The 27714-nt window shown below is 40.9% G+C and overlaps 1 protein-coding gene across 4 annotated transcripts in view; it reads left to right on the top strand.

Annotated features, from left to right (window-relative positions):
- Positions 1–14933: 14933 nt before the first annotated feature.
- Positions 14934–27714, top strand: part of ldb2 (LIM domain binding 2) — a 344653-nt gene continuing 331872 nt past the window's right edge. For 2 of the 4 annotated variants that reach the window (XM_008120284.3, XM_016997262.2), the window contains exon 1: positions 14934–15352. In XM_008120284.3, the coding sequence (XP_008118491.1) occupies positions 15221–15352 (132 nt within the window). In that variant the 5' untranslated portion in view covers positions 14934–15220. The remainder of the gene's footprint in view (positions 15353–27714) is intronic. The other 2 variants (XM_008120283.3, XM_003227134.4) reach the window with 2 other exon arrangements.

The raw sequence follows: 27714 nt of genomic DNA, 5'->3' as shown, positions 1-27714 counted from the left end.
TTTTTTTTACCCTGTAATGCTAATCACAAAAATCTTATAAACATTTGCTAGCATCATATTAGTAAAAGGAAAAGAGTATGAGGAGAAGAAAGTGACAAGAGAAAAGAAAAGAAGCGTATGTGTGCATAATTATTTAAGATATTTGCCTCTTCAATTAGTTTCATATTCCACTATTTTATTTTAATCTTATATTCCGGCCAACATTCAGTTTTGATTGATCTTCTGTAAAAAATAAAATAAAAAGTTCAGCTGACTCTTTCCTATATTGAACTATTCTGCAAAATAATGTTTTACTTCTTTGCAGTTAGAATTGGGGGGTGTATTTATTGGTTTGTAACCCTCTCCAAATTGATTTGAATTTGATCCAAGTCATGCATAATTTTGATGAGTCTGAATTGCATTTGGATTTTCAGTTTGGAAAATCTAAGGTTTTGTGACCGTCAATGGTCTCTCACTGGAAAATGCACTTTTTGGCTTGTATTTTTTTTCCACGAATTTGGATGATATTTGCTAGTAACCAGTTTTGAGAGAAATGTGGAATTCAGCCAATAAATAAATAAATACATACATACATAAAACAGTAGCTCACTTTGAAAAGATGAAACTTTCCCAGTTCCAGACAAATAGACCCGGAGACTTTCATGCAAGAAGAACAAAAATGGGAGCATTTTGAAAAGAGAAAAGATAATGACTGTTTTGCTTCTGGCAGACCTGAATGAAATTTGGAAGCATGGTTGATCCTTGTGAACAGGTTCAGATGAATGAGTTTGAGGTCTTTTTGTGAGTGCAAGTAACTGTTACAGTTGTATTCAAAATACAGGATTGTTGGTAAACTTTTTTACTTTGGGGCACATCTAAATGAAAATTGCAGACTTTGCTAAATGGGGGATGAAACATGCAAAGTTGGAAGGCAAACTATTATTATTATTGACTTTATTTATATCCTTCCTTTCCCCATAAATTTGGGATTAGAGATCTAAAAAGATTACAACTAAAAACATAAAAGGTCACATTAAAAGTAAGAACCATATTTAAAAACATACAAAGATTAAGTTTCTCTTATCAAAAATTCTGAAATCTAAGACCCCAAAATCCAAACTTGTCCATATGGGTGACTGAGAGTGACACTTTTGCTTTCAGATGGTGAAATATGCACAGATTTTATTCCAAATACAAAATTATTAATAAATATTTTGTATAAAATTATCTTTGGTCGTGTAGATAATGTACATAAGGGCAGGCTTTAGCACAGCAGGTTAACCACCAGCTGCAATAAATCTTACATTGATTGAAAACAGCTGTGAGTAGATAAATAGGCACTGCTTAAGTGGGGAGATAAATAGATACTGCTTAAGCAGGGAGGTATTTTAATGGCAACATAAGGAAATACCAGAAAAATGCCAGCAAATTCTGTGAACAGGGCTTTTCGACATGTAGGATGGAGCGGCAGCCCCCCCCCCCCCCCCCAGAATGAAACACAACCTCCAGGACGCCAAAGATGGGAAATGCCTATATATCATCTGTACTGTTGTCAGTCCTGTCTGTGTACAATGACATTGAATGTTTGCTGTATATGTGTTCTATGATCTGCTCTGAGTCCCCTTTTGGGTGAGAAGGGCGGAATATAAATGCTGTAAATAGATACATACATACATGTAAGCAAAAATGAGTTTTGTGTTTAGATATGGGTCTCATCTCCAAGATATCTCATTATGTAAATATGCAAATGCAGATATTCCAAAATCTAGAAAAAACACAAATACAAAACATTTCTGGTCCCAAGCATTTCGGCTAAGGGTTACTCAACATGTACTCTAAAAGACTTTAAACACAATAAATGATGCTATTTAATACAATACCCACAGCCCCTTTTCAGTCATAATAATCTTTTTGAAGAAGGGTTTTCTATACAACATTTGTTCAGAGGGGTTCTTTGCCTTCTTTGCTGAGAAAGGTGCCCAAGGCTAGTTTTCATGACCAAGACTTGGTTTCCCAAGGTGCTAGCCCAACACTCAAATTAATATACTACACTCAGCTTTTCATAATCTTTCATTTTAGCCTGCTCATTACATTTGATCAAATTACTTCAATATAATTCATTCAGACTTTGTGTGATGTGGTGATTGTATGGTCTCAAGGCTGGAGGGAGGGCTCTGATGGGATACAGTGGAATGCCCCGGAGACAGAAAAGGTGAGGTTGGATTCAGCTTGGAATGGAGATGAGCACCAACCCCCAGAGTTGGACATGACTAGACTTAATGTCAGGGGAAAACCTTTACCTGCCTTTACCTACTTCTTAGGCTAGTGCTGGGAAGTCGTGATTTCTATACCATGGGCTTTATAGATTGCTAAGATCAGATTCTAATAATTTACAAAACCATTTTCTTAGTCTCAGTAACTTTGTTATCCATAAACAGCATTTGGTGTTTTCAAAATAACAACTGCAGTTGGCTTCTGATTTCGTTATCTTCATGTTGCATTTTCCCAATCTTTTTTCTTAAATTTTCTTGTCATTGTTTCTAGTGTCAGGTTTCTTTTCAACGTAACTGTGAAGTCTATTACTATTACTACTTCACTCCAACTTGACCAGCTTTTTCTTCCATATTTCCTTCCTGCCTTCCCTCCCTCTGTCCCTCCCTTCCTCCTGTGACTTTGTTTAAATCCAGTTTTGCTTTCCACATTTTCCAATTCACAACAGTTTGTAGAGCCCTGCAATCTTATCATTCTTAATGGAAGAGCTTTACCCCTGACACACCTAGTTATGATCTTCCCTTCCCTGTGCACTTTAATCCAGATATAGACATAATGGTGATTTTAAACTTTATTATTACACTGTGGCACAGCATTTTGCACTGTCCTGGTTTGAGTATCCTATGTAACTGCTCTTTTCATATAATCTTGTGAATCATCATCATCAATAATAATAATAATAATAATAATAATAATAATAATAATAATAATAATAATAATAATAGACAGTCAAGAACCAACATTGATGGAAGTAAATAGTAGGAAACTGCTTAAAGTGCAAAAGAGAAAGAGTGAATACCGTAAAAAAATACAATGCAGAGCAGAAGAGAAAAATGGCTAAAGAAGGCCAGTTTGGGCAGTTCCTGGAAAAAATTGAGAGCAAAATTGACAAGGAAAAAACATGGATTTGGCTCACAAATGGAACTCTGAAAAAGGAGATCGAGGGCCTGATTTTTGCAGCCCAAGAACAAGCAATTAGAATAAATGCCATCAAAGCCAGAATTGAGAAGTTGACTACAGATTCCAAGTGTAGAATCTGCAAGGAAGCAAATGAAATGATAGATCACATCCTCAGCTGCTACAAGAAGATTGTACAGACGGACTACAAGAAGAGGCATAATACCATTGCTGAAAAGATCCACTGGAACTTGTGCCACAAATACCATCTGCCCATGACAAAGAACTGGTGGGATCACAAGCCTGAAAGTTAAAGAAAATGAAAACGTCAAATTACTCTGGGACTTCCGAATTCAGACTGACAGAGTTTCGGAGCACAATATTCCTGACCTCACGATTGTGGGGAAAAAACACAGTATGGATCATCGATGTTGCAATCCTAGGTGACAGTGGAATTGACGAAAAGTAACTGGAAAAGCTTACACGATAAGAGGATTTAAAGATCGAACTGCAAAGACTCTGGCACAAGTCAGTCAAGGTGGTCCCAGTGGAGATCAGCACACTGGGTGCAGTGCCTAAAGACTTTGGCCTGCACTTTAAAATAATCAACGCTGACGAAATTACCCTCTGTCAGCTGCAAAAGGCCACCCTACTTGGATCTGCATGCATTATTTGCCGATACATCACATAGTCCTAAACACTTAGGAAGTGTCCAACATATGATCCAATACAAAAGCCAGCATAGTGATCTTATTTGCTGTATACTAATCTTGTTGTGTATCAAATAATAATACTTTTATTTCTTACACGCCTCTCCCTGCGGATCAATGGTTTCAGTGGTTTTTTTGTGGTTCCACTGGGTAGGATTCAAAGCTGTCAGGCTCCAACAACATAATGGCAGAGTCTACTGAATCACAGAGCCATAGAGCTGGATAGATTACAGCCCCTTACCATGCAAGAATACACAATCAAAGCATTCCCAACAGACAGCTATCTAGCCTCTGTTTAACAACCTCCAGAGAAGGAGACTCCATCACATTGTAATGCTGTTGGAACAGCTCTTAACATCAAGGGCAGCTCTTACTGTAAGGAAGTTATTCTGAATGTTTAGGTGGAATTTCTTTTCCTGTATTTGAACCAATTTCACTATATTTTAGGGCCTTTCTACACAGCCATATAATCCAAAATATCAAGGCAGAAAATCCCACAATATCTGTTTTGAACTGGGTTATCTGAGTCCACACTGTCATGTATTCCAGTTCAAAGCAGAAAATGTGGGATTTTATTCAGCTGTGTGGAAGGGTTAATCTCTGGAGCTGGAAAAAAACAAGCTTGCCCCCTTCTTTCAAACATTTAAAAATAACTATCTTGTCTTCCCTTTACCTTCTCTTCTCCAAACTCAACATACCTAGCTCCCTAAGCCACTTCTCATAGGATTTGACTTTTTACTATTTTTGTTGCTCTTCTCTGGACACATTCCAGCCTGTCGGTATACTTCTTGAATCATTGTTTCTTATGGAAATAGGAGGGAATGTCCTGTTTTCTTACAGTCTAGTAGATTCCCCTACTAAACAGAATCCTTCCTTTGTTTCCCCTGAAACCACCTCCTCCAGAATTATTTTTGAGGCAGCTCTGAGGAGCCCCTGGTGGCACAGTGGATTATACCACGGAGCTGCTGAACTTGCTGGCCGAAAGGTCAGCGGTTTGAATCCGGGGAGCGGAGTAAGCTCCCACTGTCAGCTCCAGCTTCTGACAACCTAGCAGTTTGAAAACATGCAAACGTGAGTCCGGCGGGAAGGTAACGGCTCTCCGTGCAGTCATACTGGCCACATGACCTTGGAGGTGTCTAGGGACAACGTCGGCTCTTCGGCTTAGAAATGGAGATGACCACTAACCCTCAGAGTCAGACACAACTAGATAAATGTCAGGGGAAAACCTTTACTTACTACCTGAGGACTGCAGTACCAGCCTCATGTTAGAAACAGCATAATACAAGTGTACAAGCTTCAAAGGCCAGCTTCTGCTTTGGCCAAGATGAAGAGCAACTAGAGCTTTCTCCCTTTCTGGCCTTTTCCGGAGCTTAGAACTAGCTTGTTACTTGCAATTAAGCTTTTCTTTCTATAATATACATATGTTGTAATTTCATCACATTATAAGGTTAATTTATTAAGGGATATGTTCACGTCTTTTATAGTGCAAGTAATGGTTAACTGAATTTTAGTAATTGTAGTGTTTGTAGTGTCTGTAGTGCATATCACATTAACTAAGAGCCCCCAATGGTGCAGTGGGTTAAACTGCTGCTGACTGCTGACCCAAAGGTCGGCGGCTTGAATTCAAGGAGTGGGGTGAGCTCCAGTCTATCAGCTCTAGCTCCCCATGTGGGGGCATGACAGAAGCCTCCCACAACATCAAACATTCAGGTGTCCCCTGGGCAACGTCCTTGCAGATGGCCAATTCTCTCACACCAGAAGTGACTTGCAGTTTCTCAAGTTGCCCCTGACACGAAAAATAATCACGCTAACTGTTGAAAGAGAAATCTTGCATACCTCAAGTGTTTGCTTGTGCTGTTGCACTGGGCTCTTTTGCAGAGGCCAAAATGAATTAGGTGGTATGCAAACTGGCAATTCTGATATATCTTTGTTAATTATTTTTGAGATATGAGAAAGAAAAGAGTAACTGTTTCAAAAATGTACCCAATAGCAACCAGATGCTGCCACCACAGTAAGTAATTACTTTGCAAGACTAGTTTACCACATTCTAGTCTTCCAAGCTCCAACTTGGGTGAAGATGTGTTTACTTTGTGGGTGGGTCTGATCACAAGGTTAATACTCCTCAAATAAAGATAGAATTATCTTCATGTTCTTCTCTTGCTTCTTCACCACAGTGAGAAAAGAGAAATGTTGAGGGTTTTTTGTTAGTTAGAAATTGTTGTTCTTTAAGTTATATAGAAGACAAAGTTATATACAATACAAGCTGAGTATCCCTTATTGAGAATTTTAAAATAAAAAATACTCCAAAGTTTGAAACTGTCCACATGGCTGGCTGAGATAGTATCGTAATAGATTTCTTTCATGCACGAATGTATTAAAACTATAGTATATAAAATTATATACCTTTAGGCTATGTGTACAAGGTGTCTATGAAACATAGAATCATAGAATAATAGAGTTGGAAGAGACCACATGGGCCATCTAGTCCAACCCTCTGCCATGCAGGAAAAGCACAGTCAAAGTATCTGCGACAGATAGCCATCCAGCCTCTAATTAAATCATGTTTAGACTTGGGTCTCATATCCAAAATATCTCATCATAAACGCATGTCCAAAAACAGGTATTCCAAAATCTAAAAAACTTTTGGTCCCAAGCATCTCAGATCAGGGCTACTCAACCTGTACAGCTGAAAAAAAAGTCTTGGTTATCCGACATAAATGGGCAGGCAGAATGTTGGATTAGCAAAACTGTTGGATAATAGGGATAGGCCTCTCCTCACTCACCCACCCTTCCTCACTCGCTCACTCACTCACCGGGCCAGGTCCTGGTCCTGCTGTTATTGCTGCCACAGTCTTTGCTGCTAAGGCTTGGCCTGGTGATGAGGGAGGGAGTGAGTGAGGACGGCAAAGATGTCAGCAGTGGCGGAAGCAGAAGTCTGGCTGCCTCTCCTAGGCTCCTGCTTTTGCCGCTGCTGTTGCCTTTGCAGCCTGCCCTCCCTCCCTCTCTCGCTCACTGGCCAGGTCTTAGTGAGGAGGAGGGAGAGGGAAAAAGAAGGCAGGTTAGTGAATGAGAGAGGGAGGGAGGGCAGGCTGCAAAGGTGACAGCTGCAGCAGAAAGAGGAGCTTGGAAGAAGTGGCCAGGCTTCTGCTTCTAATGCCATTGTCACCTTTGCAGCCTGCTCTCCCTCCCTCCCTCTCTCTCTCACTTACAGGCCGCGTCTTAGTGAGGAGGAAGGAGAGGGAAAAAGAGGGTAGGTGAGTGAGTGAGAGAGGGCAGGCTGCAAAGGCAACAGCGGCAGCAAAAAAGAGGAGCCTGGAAGAAGTCGGCAGGCTCCTGCTTCTACCACCACTGTCACCTTCTCAGCCTGCCTCCCTCCCTCCCTCTCTCACTCACTCACCCACTCACCCGCTCTCTTTTTCCCTCTTCCTTCTCCTCGCTAAGACCCGTCCGATAGAGCGGAAGTCAGATAACCAAGACTCTACTGTATATATCTATATAAAATATATACAATGTAGGGAAGTATTTGTGTCTATTCATTTGCAGAATATGCCTGTACAGTAGAGTCTCACTTATCCAACATAAACAGGCCGGCAGAACGTTGGATGAGCGAATATGTTGGATAATAAGGAGGGATTAAGGAAAAGCCTATTACACATCAAATTAGGTTATGATTTTACAAATTAAGCACCAAAACATCATGTTATACAACAAATTTGACAGAAAAAGTAGTTCATTACACATTAATGCTATGTAGTAATTACTGTAGTTACAAATTTAGCACCAAAATATCACAATGCATTGAAAACATTGATTACAAAAATGCGTTGGAGAATCCAGAACATTGGATAAGTGACTGTTGGATAAGTGAGACTCTACTGTATTTCATAAAATTCAGCCAATAAAGCTAAGTCTCTCGTTTTTGCTTACCATCTCTTAAACAGGTATGTTTCAGCACCTTTTCCATATCTTCTTATGACAGGTATCTTCATTTCATGGTGGCAAGGATACCAGATTGCCATTGATCTATATAACATAGTGACTGAGAAACTGAAAAGTAGGAAGCTTTTGGTGCCATTCTCATGTTTGCGAGCAGATCAATGGTTAGCTTTAGATCAACAGCCCAGTGCATGTTAGCCCCTGTCTACAATACATAGATATAATACTGACCCACTTCCCAAAGCTGTTGTGACACTTACTGAGACCATCAAGGAGAAGTAGTTTCCAGTTTTCAACTCATTAAAATGTGTATGTTTGAATGAAACAGCTTCTGTTTAAGTACTGTATGCCAGAACAGGGGAAACAGTGTGTGCTGTAGAAACAGGGCCCATTCCACTATAACTTCTAGTACAGATTGAGTATCCCCTACCTGTATGTGTGTGTGTGTGTGTATCTATACACACACACATACACACACACACATATACAGGCCTGTAGCTGGGGGGGGGGGGGGGTTAGGGGTTCAACACCCCCCCCTGAAATGTTTCAGCTTAAAAAAAAAACTGGTTTACTCATGAATTTTAACTGGTTAACCAAATCCCCATGCTAAGTCTATGAGACGCAAAAAATTAAGAGTCCCTCCAGGCACGATCTCAAGCAGATATTGACAGGTCTGTAGTCGGGGTGGGGGTGGGGGGGTGTTAAGAGTTCAACCCCCCCCCCCCGAAATTTTCAAAACCCCTCCCGAATTTTTTTTTCTGCCTACAGCCCAGCACATACACACACACACATAATGAGGTATATTGGAGATGGGACTCAGATCTCCTTATAAAATTTGTTCATGCTTCAAATTATTTCTACCCAGAAAGGGTGATGTTATAGGTTGAACATTCCTTATTGGGAATGTCAAAATCCCAAATCTTTCAAAATCTGAAATTTTACACATTAATGGCTGGTACAATGGTACCTCTGCTTTCAGGTGTGTACAAATTTTGTTTTGTGCACAAAATTAACTTTACTTTTTTAAAAAAAAGAATGCATAACATTAACTTCAGGCTCTGTGCTTAAGGTGGCTAGAGAATGTTTAATGTTGTCTTTAGAATTTATTTATTTACAGTATTTATATTCCGCCTTTCTCACCCCGAAGGGGACTCAGGGCGGATCACATTGTACACATATAAGGCAAACATTCAATGCCATATAAACATAGAACAGAGACAGAGACAGACGCAGAGGCAATTTAAACCTTCTCCAGCTTCCAGCTTCCTGAGGGTATGCTTGATTCCAAGATATTTCAATATGCATACATATGCAAAGTCAAGCATTCCAAAATCCAAATCAGATCCAATGGCCCAAACATTCCTGCTCCCAAGTGTTTTGGATAAGGGATGTTTTAACTGAGTGTGTTGGCTGCGATGTGCAGGTGTGTTGTGTGAGTGCAGATTTTTTTTCAGTGTGTGCATATAGAATCACAGAGTTGGAAGAGACCTCATGTCCACTCATCCAGTCCAACCGCCTAGCAAGACGCAAGAAAGCAGCATTCAAAGCATATCTTTATATACTGTTCCTTGTAAATGATAAAAATCTAGGCAAGGTATGTTATTATCTTACAAATCTTGCAATTCTGAGGCAAGTGTGAAAGTTGCAATTGGCCAGTTTGATCAGGAAGCAGACAGACTTTGAAGCTTCAAGGCTTTTTAATGCTAATTGGCCTATAGAGTCCAGTTTAGGTAGTTTAGTTCACCTTGGAGGAGGTGACGTTGGCAGATTCTTTGTGCACGGTTTATCAGGGCTTTGATTGTGCTTCTTTTTTGACTTGCGTGATGGTTGGAGTTTTGATGTAGGTATTTATCTGTGTGTGTAGGTTTTCTGTAGACTTGTCCACAGCTGCATGGTATATGGTAGACTGCAGAGGTGAGACGATCCCTCTTGTCCTTTGCTGAACGTAGCATTTGATGGATTTTCTTAGTGGGTTTGTAGATAGTTTGTAGGTTGTGTTTCTTTACCAGATAACACCTCCCAACAAAGAATTTCCCCAGGCAGCCAGACCTTGAAGCTGAAAGGCTATTGAATGCTAATCAAGGTGGTCAATTGCAACATTCACACCTGCTTCAATCAGACAAGAGTTCTTTCTCTCACCCTGAATATTATATTGATCACCTTGATTAGCTTTTAATGGCCTTGCAGATTCAAAGCCTGGCTGCTTCCTGCCTGAGGGAATCCTTTGTTGGGAGGTATTGGCTGGCCCAGATAGTTCCCTGTCTGGAATTCCCCCGTTTTTAGAGTGTTGTTCTGTATTTGTGCCTGTTGTTCTGCCTGGAGTCACGTAAAACTTTCTTAGGTCAAAAGGAATCAGATTGGAAAATAGTTTAAAAAGCTCTGCCCTATACTGTGTTATTCTTTCACAACCTCTGTCTGAGAGTCTTAATCCCAGTCTATCCATATTATTAATGTTTTCATAATGCAGCTCTGCCAGGATGTCCCTGCGTCAATAACAATAACAATAATACAGAAAGTTTTAAAGTATTATTGAACCTCTAATACTTTGTTTAGTTATGGTTTTTAATTATTTGTATGTTTATTTTTAATATGATGTGAGCGTCTTGGGTCCATCCTGGAGAAAGGCAGCATAGAATTCTCTGTAATCAATACATAATGAATTGAATCTAATGCGCATCTCAATTGTCAAAACGCTAAAACAAAACAAAAAAGAGATCTGCTGCCTAGGACTCAATGGAGCAATGGGTTCAAATTACAGGAAAGGAGATTCCACCTGAACATTAGGAAGAACTTCTTGACCAGGTTTTTGTATGTTTTCCGGGCTGTATGGCCATGTTCCAGAAGTATTCTCTTCTGATGTTTCGCCCACATCTATGGCAGGCATCCTCAGAGGTTGTGAGGTATGGAGAAACTAAGCAAGGAAGGTTTATATATCTGTAGCCTGTGGTGTTGTGAAAGTCCCTTTGGCTGTGAGAAATTGTGGGATTGCATCTGTGTCTCTACAGCATAGAAGGAAGGTCAGGAAGCACAGCAGAAGAGCTTTCCTGGTCCTTAATTTTTCCAATCTCCGTGTGTCTTGGAACAATTTATCCCTGTAGAGATGTTCAATGTGTTGTTGAAGGCTTTCATGGCCAGGATCACTTCTTGTTGACTGTAAGAACTGTTCAACAGTGGAACTCTTTGAAACTTGGAGTGAAGTAGAAGCTCCTTCCTTGGACACTTTTAAACAGATACTGGATGGCCATCTGTCAGGTGTACTTTGATTGTGATTTTTTCCTGCATGGCAGGAGGTTGCACTGTTGGACTAGATAACCCATGTGGTCTCTTCCAACTATGATTCTATGATTTACTGCCCTAATTTTGGTTTTTTTTTTTAAAAAAAAATACTGGTAGGCTTTGAATCTGCAAGGCCATTAAAGGCTAATCAAGGTGATCAACTGCAACATCCACACCTGCCTCAGACAGAAAAGATGTCTTTCTCCCAACCTGGACTTTCTCCAGATAGATAAACCACACTTGCCTAGTTTGCAACAGACCTCACAACCTCTGAGGATAGATGTAGGCGAAACGACAGGAAAGAATGCTTCTGGAACATGGCCATACAGCCTGGAAAACTGTCAGCAACCCAGTGATTCTGGCCATGAAAGCCTTTGACAACACATTAAACCTGTTTATTCTTTTGTGTGTGTGTGTATAATTTATTCCTCCTCTCTTTTTTCTGTTTTTGTGTGTTCTATCTATATATATAAAAGAGTGATGGCATCACGGCGACTCACAAAACAACAAAAGTACAGGCCCCGCAACCTCGAAATTTGACAACACAACCCATCATCCATGCCTCCAGGTTGATACAACAAAAAGAAAAGAAAAACAAACTCCTAATTAGAGGGAGAGCAATATTTTTTTTTATCCAATTGCTGCCAGTTTAGAGGGCTAATCTCTGCCCACTTCGTCTCCTAGCAACCAACTCCTAGCAAGCCAAGGGACAGCCAGGGTTCAGTTAGGGGACAGGCAGACTTAGGCTATCTAGTTTGCACTGGATTATATGGCAGTGTAGACTCAAGGCCCTTCCACACAGCTATATAACCCATTTATAATCTTATATCATCTGCTTTGCACTGGGTTATCTTGACTCCACACTGCCATATAATCCACTTCAGTGTGCATTTTATACAGCTGTGAAGAAGGGGCCTCATATAATCCAGTTCTAAGCAGATAATATAAGATTATCAATAAACAGTAGAGTCTCACTTATCCAACATAAACAGGCCGGCAGGATAAGTGAATATGTTGGATAATAAGAAGGGATTAAGGAAAAGCCTATTAAACATCAAATTAGGTAATCGTTATACAAATTAAGCACCAAAACATCATATTATACAACAAATTTGACAGAAAAAGTAGTTCCATGTGCAGTAATGCTAGGTAGTAATTACAGTAGAGTCTCACTTATCCAACACTCGCTTATCCAATGTTCTGGATTATCCAATGCATTTTTGTAGTCAATGTTTTAAATGCATTGTGATATTTTGGTGCTAAATTCATAAATACAGTAATTACTACATAGCATTACTGTGTATTGAACTACTTTTCTGCCAAATTTGTTGTCTAACATGATGTTTTGGTGCATTGGATAATCCAGAACATTGTATAAGTGAATGTTGGATAAGTGAGATTCTACTTTAATATGAAATAATTACTGGGATAGAATAATGCAGAACAATATAATCTCTAAAACCAGGACAGTAAATAAACAGGGGAATTCCAGACAGGAAACAATCAGGGCCAGCTAACACCTCCCAACAAAGGATTCCCATCATCAAAGTCTGGCCAATCCTCTGTTTTCTCAGGGCCACAGACAGTAGAAGCACATAAAATATCGCAAACAACACCACTCTGAAAACAAGGGAATTCCAGACAGGAAACAATCAGGGCCAGCTAACACCTCCCAACAAAAAATTCACTCAAGGAGGAAACAGCCAGGCTTTAAAGCTGCAAGGCCATTACATCCTAATCATTTTTCCTAATTGCAGCATTCATACTTGCCTCCAACAGAAAAAAAAAACAATCAGAAATATCGTATATTCACAACCTTTAGGAAATAATATCCCCTGATGGCGCAGCGTGTTAAAGCGCTGAGCTGCTGAACTTCTGGACCAAAAGGCCGCAGGTTTGAATTGGGGGAGCAGAGAAAGCCCCCACTGTTAGCCACAGCTTCTGCCAACCCAGAAGTTCAAAAACATGCAAAAGTGAGTGCATCAATAGGTACTGCTCCGGCGGGAAGGTAACGCCGCTCCATGCAGTCATCCCACATGACCTTGGAGGAGTCTATGGACAACGCCGGCTCTTCGGCTTAGAAATGGAGATGAGCACCAACCCCCAGAATCAGACATGACTGGACTTAACGTCAGGGGAAAATGTTTACCCTTTTCCTTAACTACCACCAATTCCTCAATACTTTATTTCCCATACCACAGACTTCGCCACAGCAATGCGTGGCCGGGCACAGCTAGTTTCTTATATAAGCAATAAAACAATAAAAATAAATATAATAGTAATAATAAGGTTGTTGTAAGCTTTCCGGGCTGTATGGGCATGTTCCAGAAGTGTTCTCTCCTGACCTTTTGCCCTCATCTATGACAGGCATCCTCAGAGGTTGTAAGGTCTGTTGGAAACGAGGCAAGTGGGGTTTATATATCTGTGGAAGATATATATCTGTCCAGGGTGGGAGAAATAATTCTTGTCTGTTTGAGGCAAGTGTGAATGTTGCAGTTGATCACCTTGATTAGCATGTAATGGCCTTGCAGCTTCAAGGTCTGCTGTTTACTACCTGGGGGAATCCTTTGTTGGCAGGTGTTAGCTGGCCCTGATTGTTTCATGTCTGGAATTCCTGTTTTCTGTGCTTTATTTACTGACCTGATTTTAGAGTTTTTAAAATACTGGTAGGCTTAGAATATGCAAAGCTATTAAAGGCTAATCAAGGTGATCAATTTTTTTTCTCGAGTCAGGAGCGACTTGTACCAAGTCGCTTCTGTTGTGAGAGAATTGGCCGTCTGCAAGGACATTGCCAAAGGGACGCCCGGATATTTTGATGTTTTTACCATCCTTGTGGGAGGCTTCTCTCATGTCCTTAAATGGAGCTGGAGCTGATAGTGGGTGCTCATCCACATTCTTCCTGGGAGGGATTCGAACCTGGCAGCCTTCAGGTCAGCAACCCAACCTCCAAGTCACAAGGCTTTAACCTTCGGGGGCTCCTAGGTGATCAATTGTAACATCCACACTTACCTCAGACAGACAAGAGTTCTTTCTCTCACCCTGGACTTTCCGCAGATAGATAAACCCAACTTGACTAGTTTCTAACAGACTTCACAACCTCCGAGGAGGCCTGCCATAGATGCAGGCCAAACGACAGGAAAGCGGCGCTGCATACGAACTTAAATCTTACACAGAATCGTCAACAAACCCCCAGTTTTCGCCCGATGCTAGCGAGAGGCAACCATGAAAACTATTTGCTCAACTATCTAAGGCAAACAATTGGCATAATAAAGCATACTGGGTACAAGTTAACTAGCAAAGAAAGTGGGATGATGGTCACACTGGGAGTCAAGGCTCTTCTGGACTCTTGGACCAGTTCTTAAACACGCTTCTGGAATGAGCTTCGTGTATTCCAAGTAGACTGGAACGTGCTTAGTCCTAATCTTTTTTTATACTGGTTTTAAACCACTTCATTCAGCAGATTCCCAGATTAGCTTAGTGTTTACACCTTATTTTTTTTTTTGGTTATTTAATATTTAATGTTTATTTTACTTAAGTGATATTTGTCTTTACTGTTCTAATGTTGTACAAATCCTATGTAAAATCATACTACGTATTTTTGACATTAATATTGAAATCTGAAATATATACAGAAAGTCTTCTGGAACATGGCCATACAGCCCGAAAGACTCACAGCAACCCTTGATCTGTTCCTTTTGAGCCAAACCTTGGAGGGAGGGACTAGAGATGCCTTTGATGAGAAACAGGACTCCCTCCTAAAGAAAAGGAAACTTGGAGGAAGGGGAGGACTTTGTGGGTCTCTGGGCGGGGAAGGGAAGCCCCAGGCAAAGTGCCGCCCGAGCTGGGGAAGAGAGAGGGAGGGAGGGAGCGTTCGCCCACGGGGCTTTGAAAAGCGAGCCGCGGAGGCTGCTCTCTCTCCAGTGGCTCCGGCGGAGATTCTCAGCCAGCCAGGCTGCTGCCTGCGAGCCTGCTGCCCGCCCCCTCTCTGCCTGCCTGCCTGCCTCCTCCTTCTCTCCCTCCCTCCCCGCGTCCTCCCTCCTCTCCTTTCGCTCCTTGCCTGGGCTGACTTGGGCGGCGCGCAGGCTGGCGCGGCTCCGGGCTCGGCCGCCCATGTGTACTGCTGCTGCGCTCGTTGCCCCGACTCTGGCACCATGGCCAGCGCGCCCCACGACCCCTTCTACTCCTCGCCCTTCGGACCCTTCTACCGCCGGCACGCGCCCTACATGGTGCAGCCCGAGTACCGCCTCTACGAGATGAACAAGCGGCTGCAGGCGCGCTCCGAGGTGAGTCCAGCCGGGGAGAAACACACACACACATACAGAGAAGCAGGAGAACGGGGTCGCCTTCTGAGCAGAGCCTGTCTTGCTCCCCTCCCCTGCCACACCATGCAGTCATGTGCTCACTGTGGACGGCTTAGAACCACATTGGGGCAACTCCTAACCCCCCCCCCCCTTTTAAAAAAAACCCACTTGGAGAGATATACCTGATTTTTAAGTGCAACGGGGAAGTTCCACATGCCAGCCTTGAAGATATTGTGGTCATGTTTAATATTGTCATTAGCTCTTACTTTTGCACTTATTGTTTGCACTCAGTTTTCAAGAGCATGGCATGCCTTGCCTGGTCCCTCTGAAGAGTTGGTCAAACTTATTGCATCCTTCTTTGACAGATGCGTGGTGGGGGGAAGGTAATTCTCCCAGCAGGAGGAAGAACATTTTATCAAGGCTCCAGATGTGTGTTGTTTTGCCATGCTTTGTAGCAATGGTTAAGGGATTTTTGCCCTGCTCTGTGTATTGATGTGTGTGTGCCTGCATGCTCTGGACTGCAGTAAGTATAGCTGAGGACAGGGCTGTAGCCAAGGGTGGGGGTTTTAGGGATTCGAACCCCCCACCCAAAATGTTTCAAGTTAAAAAAAAACCTGGTGTACTCAGGTATACTTTGGGGTTAACCAAATCACCATGAGTGCCCACTGAAGTTTATCTGATTTGGGTGTCTACTGAAGTTTATTGATGGAGCCCGATTTCTCAATTATTTTGCGTTATGGAACTACTCTTCATGATTTGCTAAAAAAAAAAAAAAGCTTAAACCCCCTAGCCCATTTTTTTCTGGCTATGGCCTTGTCCCTTGTCCCTCCTCTGAAGGCAGCCCAGAGGTTTGGAGTTGGTCAAACTTAATGCATTCTTCTTTGACAGATGTGTGGTGGGGGACGATAATTCTCCCTGCAGGAGGAAGAACATTTCACCAAGGCTCCAGATGTTTGTTTGTTTTTTGCCATACTTTGTAGCAATTGTTAAGGGATTTTTGCACTGTGTGTATTGGAAGCGAACATAAAGTAATTATCTTGGGCTGTGGAAGACACATGAGAAAGAAAGGCACTCCTGCTTCAACACATCATGGGCTTCCAAGGGGCAGCTTGAAGACAGAGAAGGAAGAACAATCCAGTATGAGGACAGAGAAGGAAGAATGAATGCGATTTTCCTGCTTCTTGGTAGGGAGTTGGACTGGATGGCCCATGAGGTCTCTTCCCACTCTATGATTCTATGTGTGTGCCTGCGTGCTCTGGACTGTAATAAGTATAACTGCGGACAGAACCTTTTGCCAACTGTGAAGAGAAATGTAAACACCGTCCCCACGTTGAGTTGTTCTTCCTTCTCTGTCCACAAACTGAGTTGTTCTTCCTCCTCTGTCCTCACACTGAGTTGATCTTCCTTCTCCGCCTTCACATTGAGTTGTTCTTCTTCTCTGTCCTCACACTGGATTGGTCTTCTCTGTCCTCACGTTGAGTTGTTCTTCCTTCTCTGTCCTCACATTGAGTTGTTCTTCCTTCTCTGTTCGCACACTGAGTTGTTCTTCCTTCTCTGTCCTCACACTAAGTTGTTCTTCCTTCTCCGTCCTCACATTGAATTGTTCTTCCTTCTCTGTCCTCACACTGAGTTGGTCTTCCTTCTCTGTCCTCACACTGAGTTGGTCTTCCTTCTCTGTCCTCACACTAAGTTGTTCTTCCTTCTCCGTCTTCACATTGAGTTGTTCTTCCTTCTCTGTCCTCACACTGAGTTGTTCTTCCTTCTTCATCCTCCCATTGAGTTGGCCTTCCTTCTCTGTTCTCACACTAAGTTGTTCTTCCTACTCCGTCTTCACATTGAGTTGTTCTTCCTTCTCCGTCCTCACATTGAGTTGTTCTTCCTTCTCTATCCTCACACTGAGTTGTTCTTCCTTCTTCATCCTCCCATTGAGTTGGCCTTCCTTCTCTGTTCTCACACTAAGTTGTTCTTCCTACTCCGTCTTCACATTGAGTTGTTCTTCCTTCTCTGTCCTCACAGTAAATTGTTCTTCCTTATCCGTCCTCACATTGAGTTGTTCTTCCTACTCCGTCTTCGCATTGAGTTGTTCTTCCTTATCCGTCCTTACATTGAGTTGTTCTTCCTACTCCGTCTTCGCATTGAGTTGTTCTTCCTTTTCTGTCTCACACTAAGTTGTTCTTCCTTATTTGTCTTCACACTGGGTTGTTTTCCTTCTCTGACTTCAAGCAGCCCCTTGGAAGCCCATGTTGTGCTGAAGCAGTAGTGCCTTTCTTTCTCATGCATTTTCTACATCTCAAGATAGTTACTTTTTGTTTGCTTCCAAGATCCCCTTGTAAGTCTTGGGGGAAATCAAAGTCCTCTGAGAGTGTCTCCTTGTGTAGATTATATTTTTTGGAAGGGGCATCCTTTGGTAGTGCACAACTTTTGAAGTAGAGTTAAAGTTGTTCTGAAAGAACGGAAAAGATTTTGATATCTCCTTGAATAAGTTGGGTGATCTGGTTTCTTCTTGGTGAATTGAGAGGCAGCGATAGACTCCCAAACACAAGTAACACTGGATTGCTGTGAGTTTTCCGGGCTATCTGGCCATGTTCCAGAAGCATTATTTCCTGACTTTTCACCCACATCTATGGCAGGCATCCTCAGAGGTGTGAGGTCTGTTGGAAACTAGGAAACTAAGGTTTATATATCTGTGGAAAGTCCAGGTTGGTAGAAAGAATGCTTGTCTGTTTGAGGCAAGTGTGAAAACTCACAGCAGCTCAGTGATTCCGGCCATGAAAGCCTTTGACAACACAAGTAACACTACTGTTTGGAGAGCTGGTTTCTCCTTGGTGAATTGAGAGGCATCTATAGACTCCCCAACATAAGTAAACCTACCGTTTGCGGTTTTTGGTTTTCCTTTTTCTTACACACTTCCTTTCTGTCTTCATTTTAAAACCTGGTTCAATAATGGCCGTAATCGAAAAGGACCCATGTTTACATATCTTCAACCGTTAGGGAGGAGGATCCACGGTAGTGCAATGGGTTAAACCCTTGTAAACTGCTGACCTGAAGGTTTGGTTGCTGATCTGAAGGTTGCTGGTTTGAATTTGGGAGATGGAGTGAGCTTCCAACTGTCAGCTCTAGCTTGCGGGGACATGAGACAAGCCTCCCAGTAACACATCTGGGAATCCCCTGGACAACATCTCTTTAGACAGCCATTTCTCTCATACCAGAGATACAACTTGCAGAATGTTCTCACTTCTGATACGATTTTTAAAAAGTTAGACTTGTAAGAATGAGAGCTTCAAAACAAATGGAAATCTTTGCATTTTGTTTGTTGGGCTGTTTTGAAAATCTATGATTACAGAAAGTGACAAATTTGACAGTGTTTTAGAAAAGCCTAAAACACTAAAGTTGTTTAGTAATATAGCTAGCAAAAAGGTATCTTAATCTAGATGATGATGATGATGATGGTGATGTTTAGTTATACCCCGCTTATTCTCTCCACAAGGAAACTCAGTATACTACACACTGCACAGCAACACAGGAATTCCCTCTTCCCTTGAGTTTGTAAACTGTTCTTTTTGACTTGTGATAGTCCAGCACTGGTTTGTCATTGGTGGTATCCCATCCTGGCATTATCCCTATTTTCCATCTGCCTGATGGAATGTTTTGTGTATGTGATTGTCTTATACAGGACTCGTAGAAAAAAAACAGGTATAGCAAGACTGTTGATACTTTTATTTGTTTGCTGTTTACATGTTGCTCCACTGGGTGTGCCACTGTGTACTTGCAGAACGATGACAACTTCTCTCTCTTGTTTCCTCTGACTTTCACAAACTTCCTAAACTTTTCTCGTTGCCTGATTTTGCTTTCCTATTGGTGGGATTTAAGGCTTACCACCTCTGTTCTCATAGAGATGCCAGGAGAAAGAGAAAAATGAAATATTTTTTATAAATATATATATATATATATATATATACACACACACACACACACACACACACACACACAGCATTAAAAAACAAGCTGGTTATAAGCAAGACCAAAGGGAGTATTGCCCAGTTATAGAGATGTTCATTAATTTCTAGACTAAGGGGGAAACTCAGTGTGACAATCCCATGTTAATTGTAAGAATAGGATTAAAATGTTTTTAGAGATTGGTTCATGTAGCTTTTATGGTAGTGGGTGAGGCTATAAGATCACGTTGCAGCTTTTTCTCCAGCATATGTTCATAAGAAAACACCAGAGCTCTACACAGGGATGCATTCCACATGAGTCATAACATCAGTCCAAAAAACAAAAAAAAAGTGATTTGGGGTGGTAATTATTGGGAATTTGTCTTCTAAAGAGTGAAGATCTGCTTGCTCATTTTGTACTGCTATTTTCTTGTGGCATTTCCACTTTTGTGGAGTGTATTGGATATCCAGTTTAAATGTGAAATGGCTCCAGTAATTGAATTAGAGATCTGTTTGTAGTTTAATCTCACACCTGGAATTTGTAGTAAAGCTACAGATTATGCAAATTAAGGTAATGCTCCTCTGAGCATATACAGAATGTCTTGCCTGCCATAAAAAGAAACTAGTGCTAATACACATAATTACCAGTAAGGCTGGAGTTAAATCTTGTACATACGCTTGAATCCTGGTATATTTTTTTGGTTCAATCACTGGTCATTTTAAATACTATTTTTAGTTTTTAATTCTAAATTAGTATGTTTGTTTTAATAGTAATTATGTTTTATGTTTTATTATGTTTGTGTTGTATGTTTCTGTGTTAGTAATTGAATATTTAACCACCCTGAGTCCCTTCGGGGAGATAGAGCAGTATACAAATAAAGTTTTATTATTATTATTATTATATGTAAAATCTGTGTACAGATCAAGTCAGTTGCCATGTGACTAATCTGGCACTTTGGGTTTTGAAACTTCTCGTCCCTCATTATATTTTCTTCATCTTCAACCCCAAAGTATAGGTTTCTGAAGTTTCAGGATGCTCAAGAGCAGCATTTCTCAACCTGGGGGTTGGGACCCCTGGGCGGTGGTCGTGAGGGCATGTCAGAGGGGTCACCAAAGACCATCAGAAAACACATATTTCTGATGGTCTCCCTTTGGCAGAGAAAACTGAATATTTCTTCGCTTGTCTTTTTCTTTTTGGAAACAGACAACGAATCCTCCCACCAAAAGCCCAATTTGCCCATCGGTGGGATTCAAGGGGCTCTTTGATTGTAGGTGAACTATACATCCTAGCAACTACAACTCCCAAATGTCAAGGTCTATTTCCTACAGTGTTCACATTTGGGCATATTGAGTATTTGTGCCAAGTTTGGTTCAGATCCATCATGGTTTGAGTCCACAGTGCTCTCTGGATGTAGGTGAACTACAACTCCAAAACGCAAAGCCAATGCCCACCAAACACTTCCAGTATTTTCTGTTGGTCATGGGAGTTCTGTGTGCCAAGTTTGGTTCAATTCCATCGTTGGTGGAGTTCAGAATGCTCTTTGATTGTAGGTTAACTACAACTCCCAAATGACAAGATTCTCCAACCCCACCAGTATTCAAATTCAGACGCATTGGGTATTTGTGCCAAATTTTGTTGGATGAATGAAAATACATCCTGCATATCAGATATTTACATTACGATTCATAACAGTAGTAAAATTACAGTTATGAAGTAGCAACAAAAATAATTTTATGGTTGGGGGTCACCACAACATGAGGAACTGTATTAAGGAGTTGCGGCATTAGGAAAGTTGACAACCCTTCTCAAAAGGGAGCTGATGTTCACACACTTGTTTGATACATTCATTTTCTTAAGGTGCTTTGTTTTTTTTATAGATGTCCCTAAACATGTTAAAAGAATCACAGTGATGGAAAGTTTTCAGTCATTTCAAATTCATTTTGAGGCAATGGTGACTGACAATTCCCAAATATTAACTGCTAAGGCAAGAACCAGTGTAACTCTGAGGCTTTATGGAAATTCACAAGGGGGGAAATGCATTTTCTATGTTATTTTGTGCACCTATGTCAATATGAAATAAGGAAGTAGCCCTTCAAATGTAAGTCCCCTGGCAACATTGTTGATCTTGGTTTTCAATAGCAGAGCTTTATTAGTATCACAGTTAATCTTTGATGGAGGGATGTCCAGTTCACATCCTAGTCAATTTCTGAAAATACAATCTGGCTGGAATGGGAAATATGTTTAGAGTTAAAGGCTTCAAAGTGTACGCAAGTGGACGTAGTTTACAATTGTCTCACTCATGTTTGGGGTAGCATTAAACTGAAATCCAAATAAAGGTGTTTTCTTTGTTACAAATAGAGTGTTTTGACTCCATCCCCCTTCTCCATATGTTCATTCTTGGGCTCCATTGTCTAAAGCAGCATAAAATTACTATAAATTAAAATGCACTACGTGTCTTGTTTTTCCTTTCACGTTGAGAATGTGAGCGATCTCTTTCTCTGGTGCTAAAGTTTCTTAACTATTGCTCTTTAAAATAAATTTAAGCAGGAAAAGTGGTGAAAATCACCATGTTTTTAACATAGGCATTTCTCTGTGTGCACTGATGTTTAGTGCTAGACCAGCTCTCCTCCTGCCCTGGAGGCTCAGAGTACATTGTTGTGCTTTTGGGGCCTGAATAGGGTTGCCAGACTTCAGTGTTTGACCTGAACTTTAGGGTTTGAGCTTCTTTCTCAGCCTCTCCAGGGAAAGAGTTAACTTTTTGAATTAGCTGTTCAATTTAGTAGGTAGTCTGGTTTCTTCTTGTGTTCCCTCCTTACCCTTTCCCCCTCCCTGGTACCTGTAAGTATCTAAATCTCCCTCTCTTTCTCTGTTCTAGTATCTACATCTCTATTTTGTTGTCGGAGCTCTCAGTATAGACTGCGAGCATAATAAATATTTCTTGAAAATACATGTGAAGAGGGCAAGAAAGATCAGTCAAAACTGCATGATGTATTTTTCTTAATTGTCAAGTACCATCAGACTCTTTCCACTCTCTGCAACTTCTCTCCTGGAGGTCTAAATCTTAACTCTCAATGGCACTGTTCGATAGCCAAGGACTTCTCTTTCCTCTGGCACTGATGGGGTTATCTATTACAGAGTATGGTCATGCAAGTTCCCAAAGGTTTATGGGAATCCAAATAGGGAAAACCTTAGTGAAAATAAGACTTGGAACAAAGTATTCAGTCCAGTAATGCAACATGATGCTGCTCTGAGTCCCCTTAGGGGTGAGAATGGCAGTATATAATCACAGTAATAATAAAATAAATAAACATGAAACCAGGTTGAGTATCTCTTATCCAAAATGCTTGAATCCAGAAGTAGTTTGGATTTTGGTCCTGTCCCCCCCACCCTCAATTGTGTGTGTGTGTGTGTGTGTGTATAGTAGAGTCTCACTTATCCAACATAAACTGGCCGGCAGACTGGATAAGCAAAAATGTTGGATAATTAGGAGAGATTAAGGAAAAGCCTATTAAACATCAAATTACGTTATGATTTTACAAACTAAGCACCAAAACATTGTGTTTTACAACACATCGACAGAAAAAGCAGTTCAATACACAGTAACTTTATGTAGTAATTACTGTATTTACGAATTTAGCACCAAAACATTGCAATGTATTGAAAACATTGACTACAAAAACATTGACTACTAAAAGGCAGACTGTGTTGGATAATACAGAACGTTGGATAAGTGAAGGTTGGGTAAGTGGGACTCTACTGTATATGGACACACACATATACATACCGTGAGTGTGGGATGGAGGATGATACCCACCGCGCTCCTGAAAAATAGTATCACTTTTGCCCTTATAACTTAACCTTATCACTTTTGCCCTGTAACATGTTACAGAAGTGTTTAAAAAATAAAGGCAAAGGTTTCCCCTTGACATGAAGTCTAGTCGAGTCTGATTCTGGTGGTTGGTGCCCATCTCCATTTCTAAGCCGAAGAGCCAGTGTTGTCCGCAGATGCCTTCTAGGTCGTGTGGCTGGCATGTCTGCATGGATTGCCATTATCTTCCCGCTGAAGTGGTACCTATTGATATACCCACATTTGCAAGTTTTCAAACTACTAAGTTGGCAGAAGCTGGGGCTAACAGCAGGAGCTCACCCTGCTCCACAGATTCGGATTGTCGACCTTCTGATCAACAAGTTCTGCAACTTAGCTGTTTAACCCGCTGAACCACTACACAGAAGTGTATACATTTTTAATAATAAATAAGCAAAATTAGTTTAAATTGTTGTATTTTTAACTTACTCTGATTGATGGCTGGAATATATTTTTCTTTATAGAAAGTCACTGGTACTTATCTACCTATCCATCTTTTTCTCTATCTCAGGCACATCTGTCCATTCATAACAGTCAAGGATATGTACAAGTGCCTTCTGTTTATGGCATGTAATCTTTTGAATGTTACATGTTCTGTAAGAAAGACACTTTCATTTCTGGCTCCAACTAGGGCTGTTGTCCATCAACATAGATATGAGGTGTTGGTATGTATGGCCAGGTATGGCATACTTGAGTCTAAATAAGAAGAATATATATTTTTTTTCATCCCTGGCTCCAGTTACTGTTTGAAGTTGAAGTGAGAAGATGATAATGCTGGAGAAATTACATCTTAAATTTCATCATGAACCAGTCCAGTAGACCAAGTTCCTAAAATTTATATTATACCTGGCAAGTCTAGAGAATTATTATTGCCACTCTGTCATTTCTTTTGGTGATGCTCATCCAAAGTTTGATTATATACCATCCCAGTAGGTCCAAATCAAGCATCTTCTTGAAAGGTATGCTCTTGATTGTGATATCTCTGCTCAGAAACGCCTGCAGAAGATACTGTCATGATTTTCCTCTTGTTTCTTTGCCTTAATATAAACCTCCCAGTTTAAAAGACAAATATTATTTTGTGTGGTGACAGATTCCTTCTCAAAGCAACTTGGGAGACTGTGAGTTTTCCTGGCTGTATGGCTATTTTCCAGAAGCATTCTCTCCTGACGTTTCACCCACATCTATGGCAGGCATCCTCAGAGGTTTGAAGTCTGTTGGAAACTAGGCAAGTGGGGTTGATATATCTGTGGAATGTCCAGGGAGGGAGAAAGAACTTTTGTCTGTTTGAGGCAAGTGTGAATATTGCAATTGGTCAGCTTGATTAGCATTGAATACTTTTGCAGCTTTAAAGCCTGGTTGTTTCCTGCCTGGGGGAAACCTTTGTTGGGCCGTGTTACTTGGCCTTGATTGTTTCCTGTCTGGAATTCCCCAGTTTTCTGAATGTTGTTCTTTATTTACTATCCTGATTCTAGAGGTTTTTTTTTAATACTGGTAGCCAGGTTTTGTTCATTTTCATGGTTTCCTCCTGTCTGTTGTAATTGTCCACATGCTTGTGGATTTCAGTGACTTCTCTGTGTAGTCTGGCATGGTGGTTGTTAGAATGGTCCAGAATTTTTGTGTTCTCAAATAATATGCTGTGTCCAAGTTGGTTTATCAAGTTCACGAAATTGGTTCAGCTGGGCTGTGTGGAACATGGCTACTATACAGCCCAGAAAACTCACAGCAACCCAGCTATGAAAGCCTTCGACAACACAACTTGGGAGAGTCAACTAACAAATCTTTGATAATGAGAACAGTTAGATTTCATGTATGAATTTAATCCCAGATTTATTTATTTATTTAATTATGCTTTAAGTGGAAGACTTAAATGGGAGAAGGGAGTTTGGTAACTTTTGGAATTATTGTAATCATTAGCAATTATGTGGATGGTAAAAAGCATTCACAAGATCAGACTTCAAAGGTATTTAAGAGAAAAGCCCATTTGAAAAGGTAATTTTTCAGACCTCTTTCATTTTAACTCATTGGTACTGAAGCTGAACTTGTTTGGCATTGTCTAGTTTTTTTTTCTTCCTTTATATGTTGATCTCAAAATCTCTCTTTTAAGACAGAACTTTTAATAATAACCAGCCAATGATGCTAGCTCTTGCCCTATTTTTCAATTCTATTGTATTATAGAATATAAACTAGAAAGATACTTTCCCTTTGGAACATGAAACTTTAATCATGCACAGTTTATTCTGTCTCTCCGAATATTATTTCTCGGTATAAACAAAATGGACTGGATCTAGAATATATATTTACATGCATAAGCTGTCATGCAGTGAATTAAGACATTGATTTTACTGTGGATATAGGCTATTTAGAGGTCTTGCCCTATGTTTCTAGAAACCTTGAAACTATGGAGAAAATATTCTGTCTTCCGTGTATGTGTGTGTGTAGAATCTAGATATGTCCAATTTGCTGTTGCATGTCTTCAAGTGGTTTAGAGTGTATGTAACCCAAAGGACTTAAATACCTTAAGGCTGATCATGGAAGCTGAGCAGGGTCAGCCTTGGTTAGTATTTGAATGAGTGACTACCAATGAATACCAAATACTGAAGGACTCCTTGCTGAAGAAAGCTGTATAAAATTCATGGAGTTGCATGAATTGACAGGTCACTTGAAGGCACATGCACACACAAAAACCTATACATTTTTACTTAGAAAACAGTCTCTGGTTATTATTTATTATTTATTTACAGTATTTATATTCCGCCCTTCTCACCCCGAAGGGGACTCAGAGCGGATCACATTATACACACATAGGGCAAACATTCAATGCCCATAAACACATCAAACAGAGACCGAGACAGACAGACGCAGAGGCAAGTTAACATTCTCCTGAGGGGATGTTCGATTCTGGCCACAGGGGGGAGCAGCTGCTTCATCATCCACTCTGACGGCACTTCCTCATTCCAGGTCGTAAATTAGTTAAACTTGCCTCCCCACTTTTTTTTATAAGTGGTACCTTATTTCCTACTTGATAGATGCAACTGTCTTTCGGGTTGCTAGGTCAGCAACGAGCAGGGGCTATTTTTTATTTTTAATTGATTCACCCCGCCACGGGCTGGCCTCGAACTCATGACCTCATGGTCAGAGTGATTTATTGCAGCTGCTCAACAGCCTGCACCACAGCCCGGCTCTATGGTTAGAAGAGATTCCTTTCAGATCACCATACAGAAGGAGGAGGAGATATTTACTTATGTCCCACTCTCCTCCCCAAATTGATACGCAGAAACTGTGATCTCAGAGGCATAAACAGTTTTATGTGGCACAAGCAAAAATAAATCAGAAGCAGGATATTTGTACCATCTGATCTCCAAACCACGAAAGCCATTAGAGCAGCATTTCTCAACCTGGGGACCAGGACCCCTGGGGGGGGGGTCATGAGGGGGGCTTCAGAGGGGTTGCCAAAGGCCATCAGAAAACATATTTCTGATGGTCTTAGGAACCCCTTTGGGAGAGAAGGCTAAAGATCCCTCCACCTATCATTCTCTTCCTTTTTTGGAAACAGATGGTGAATCCTCCCTCCAAAAGCCTTAGTCCTGCAAGTCTGGTTCAGTTCCATCATTGGTGGAGTTCAGAACGCTCTCTGATTGTAGCTGAACTATAAATCCCAGCAACTATAATTCCCAAATGACAAAATCATTCCCCATCCCCAACCCACCAGTATTGGGCATATCGGATATTTGTGGCAAATATGGTCCAGTGAATGAAAATCCATCCTGCATATCAGATAATTACATTACGAATCATAACAGTAGCAAAGTGACCATAACTGTCATTATCTGATATGCAGGATGAAGTAGTAACGAAAATAATTTTATGGTTGTGGGATCACCACAACATGAGGAACTGTGTTAAGGGGTCGCGGCATTAGGAAGGTTGAAAACCACTGCATTAGAGGTAGGTAAGCAAAGTAGACAGCTCCCAAGTAAAGATGCCTTAAGTCAGAATCCTCTTGTAGCTGTATACTGGTCTGAATGCCACTATAAAAGTGGTTGGATTTTTTCTAGGTTGCACAAGGGTGTTATTTTGTTTGTGCAACTCCTGTCATTCTTATGTACACTGATATGCAAGCCTTGCAAGTTTGCCCAGGAAGTACAATAAATGTGGACTGATGGTTGAGACGCTGAAAAAACTGCTGTCCAGTGAGATGGTGTTAGGTTCTGGTACCCACTTTGCTGCTGGTTGTTCAACAGTACAGTCATGTCCTCATATTGTACGTCTACTCTGTAATTTCATACTTCACAACCAGAGAAAAGAACCTTGTTTTCTGTACGTTCCCCTCACAACAATGTCACCCCTGTACACACACACTTGTAGCTTCAGATATGACTTTTCAATGATAGCGATAGCATGCGCCGACACGATAATTTGATAATGTTGAAGATTGTCATTGCTGAGAATCTTCATGCTGCATATTCCACAAGCCAAGGAACTGTTTGTTGAACATTTTTGTTAGAGTTTGTTAAATGTGTAAACATGTCTCTAGCCTGTAACT

Source organism: Anolis carolinensis, chromosome 5 (genome assembly GCF_035594765.1).
Source record: "Anolis carolinensis isolate JA03-04 chromosome 5, rAnoCar3.1.pri, whole genome shotgun sequence".
Taxonomy (NCBI): domain Eukaryota; kingdom Metazoa; phylum Chordata; class Lepidosauria; order Squamata; family Dactyloidae; genus Anolis; species Anolis carolinensis.
Note: the sequence above shows the minus strand (reverse complement) of the source record. Positions and strands in the feature narration are given on the sequence as shown.